The sequence below is a fragment of the Sapajus apella genome, unplaced genomic scaffold, assembly GCF_009761245.1.
Source record: "Sapajus apella isolate SASKATOON/1434 unplaced genomic scaffold, GSC_monkey_1.0 scaffold22, whole genome shotgun sequence".
NCBI lineage: Eukaryota > Metazoa > Chordata > Mammalia > Primates > Cebidae > Sapajus > Sapajus apella.
In genome coordinates this window covers 4,247,871-4,249,694 of record NW_022436962.1, presented here as the reverse complement: position 1 = coordinate 4,249,694, position 1,824 = coordinate 4,247,871, and the positions used below count along the sequence as shown (strand labels likewise).

The window sequence follows — 1,824 nt, the reverse complement described above, 5'->3', positions numbered from 1 at the left end:
CCGTTACCATTTGGAGCCTCAGGAATGTCATAGATGGTTTTCTGTCTCCTTCATCACTCCTCACCTTGCTCACTCCCACTAATCCTTTAGGTCTGACCTGTGTGTTGGGTAGGACTGGATGGATACGTGCCTCCATTTATGGCATAGTGCATTTATCTCTTGAGCACTTTCTTGTTTTATGTTTCGTCCTTAGTATTACAAGTTTCATGAGAGCAGAGACCATGTCTGCCATAGTCATCCCTGATTTCTGAGTGCTTAGCATGGCACCTGGCACATGTTAGTTGCTCAATCAATATGGAATAAATGATTTTTAAAATTTGCTTTTTCTCTTTTATTCAGGTTATCATAGCAACCCCTGGGCGACTTCTGGATATAATGAAGCAGAGCTCTGTAGAACTCTGTGGTATAAAGATCGTGGTAGTGGATGAAGTAAGTAGTGGTTACATGATTTTATATGATTTATGGAAATGATAGTTATATAATTTCATTGTATATTCAGGACATTTTCTGTCTAAAAACAACGCCTCAGGGACTTTTAAAAATTTGCAGCAGTGGTTCTTCAGCTGGTTCCTGTGTAGCGCTGAAGCTAACATAAGGTGCACTACACTAAAATTAAACCAGAGCTGTCTTCTCCTAATTGACAGAATACACAAATTCAATAGGTACTCTATTCTCAATGGTAAGGTTTTTTTTTTTTTTTTTTGAGACGGAGTTTCGCTCTTGTTACCCAGGCTGGAGTGCAATGGCGCGATCTCGGCTCACCGCAACCTCCGCCTCCTGGGTTCAGGCAATTCTCCTGCCTCAGCCTCCTGAGTAGCTGGGATTACAGGCACGCGCCACCATGCCCAGCTAATTTTTTTTTTGTATTTTTTGTAGAGACGGGGTTTCACCATGTTGACCAGGATGGTCTCGATCTCTTGACCTCGTGATCCACCCGTCTCGGCCTCCCAAAGTGCTGGGATTACAAGCGTGAGCCACCGCGCCTGGCCTGTTCTGTTTTTTTAAATTTGATGCTTTCTATCATTTGTTTGCAAAAATAGTCAGTGGCAAGTAATGAGACAGGGTCTTGCTCTGTCACTCAGGTCACCCACGCTGGAATGCAGTGATAGAAACACAGCTCACCGCAGCCTCAGCCTCCCACACTCAAGTGATCCTCCCATCTCAGCCTCCTGAGTAGCTGGGACTACAGGCACACACATCACCATGCCTGGCTAATTTGTTTTTTGTAGAGATGGGGTCCCACTGTGTTGTCCAGGCTGATTGGTCTTGAACTCCTGGGCTCAAGGGATCCTCTTGCCTTGGCCTCCCAAAGTCCTGGGATTAGAGGCGTGAGCCACCATGCCCAGTGGATGGCCTTTAAAACCTTTTTTTTTCTGTGTGGACATAGGCATCTGTGGTTCTGACTTTCTATTTACATATACTATAGAGGCATTTTTATACTTTTGGCCTGCCTAGTAAGATGAAGTAAAAGTGTTCTTGCTTGGTGATATTGCACCATGGGGATACAGAACCATGTGCCAGCCCACCCTGGCACATTTCTGCCATTTCTGCCTGCGGGATGCACACATCTTCCCATGTCTCACCAGCAGTGACAGAGCAGAGGCCTGACGTTACCCAGCAGTGATCACAAATGCGGGATGCTAGGTGCTGACCAGTGATAGTGTCTCAGCCAGCCTTCCGTTGGCCAGTGATCACAAATGCAGGGCGCTAGGTGCTGACCAGTGATAGTGTCTCAGCCAGCCTTCCGTTGGCCAGTGATCACAAATGCGGGGTGCGGGGTGCTGACCAGTGATAGTGTCTCAGCCTGCCTTCCGTTGGCCAGTG

General features: G+C 46.7%; 1 protein-coding gene across 7 annotated transcripts in view; it reads left to right on the top strand.

The window, feature by feature from the left end:
* Nucleotides 1-1,824, top strand: part of DDX59 (DEAD-box helicase 59) — a 25,986-nt gene that overhangs the window by 11,521 nt on the left and 12,641 nt on the right. For all 7 annotated transcript variants that reach the window (XM_032288661.1, XM_032288658.1, XM_032288663.1 and 4 more), the window contains one exon: nucleotides 340-429. In XM_032288661.1, coding sequence (XP_032144552.1) covers nucleotides 340-429 — 90 coding nt within the window. The remainder of the gene's footprint in view (nucleotides 1-339; nucleotides 430-1,824) is intronic.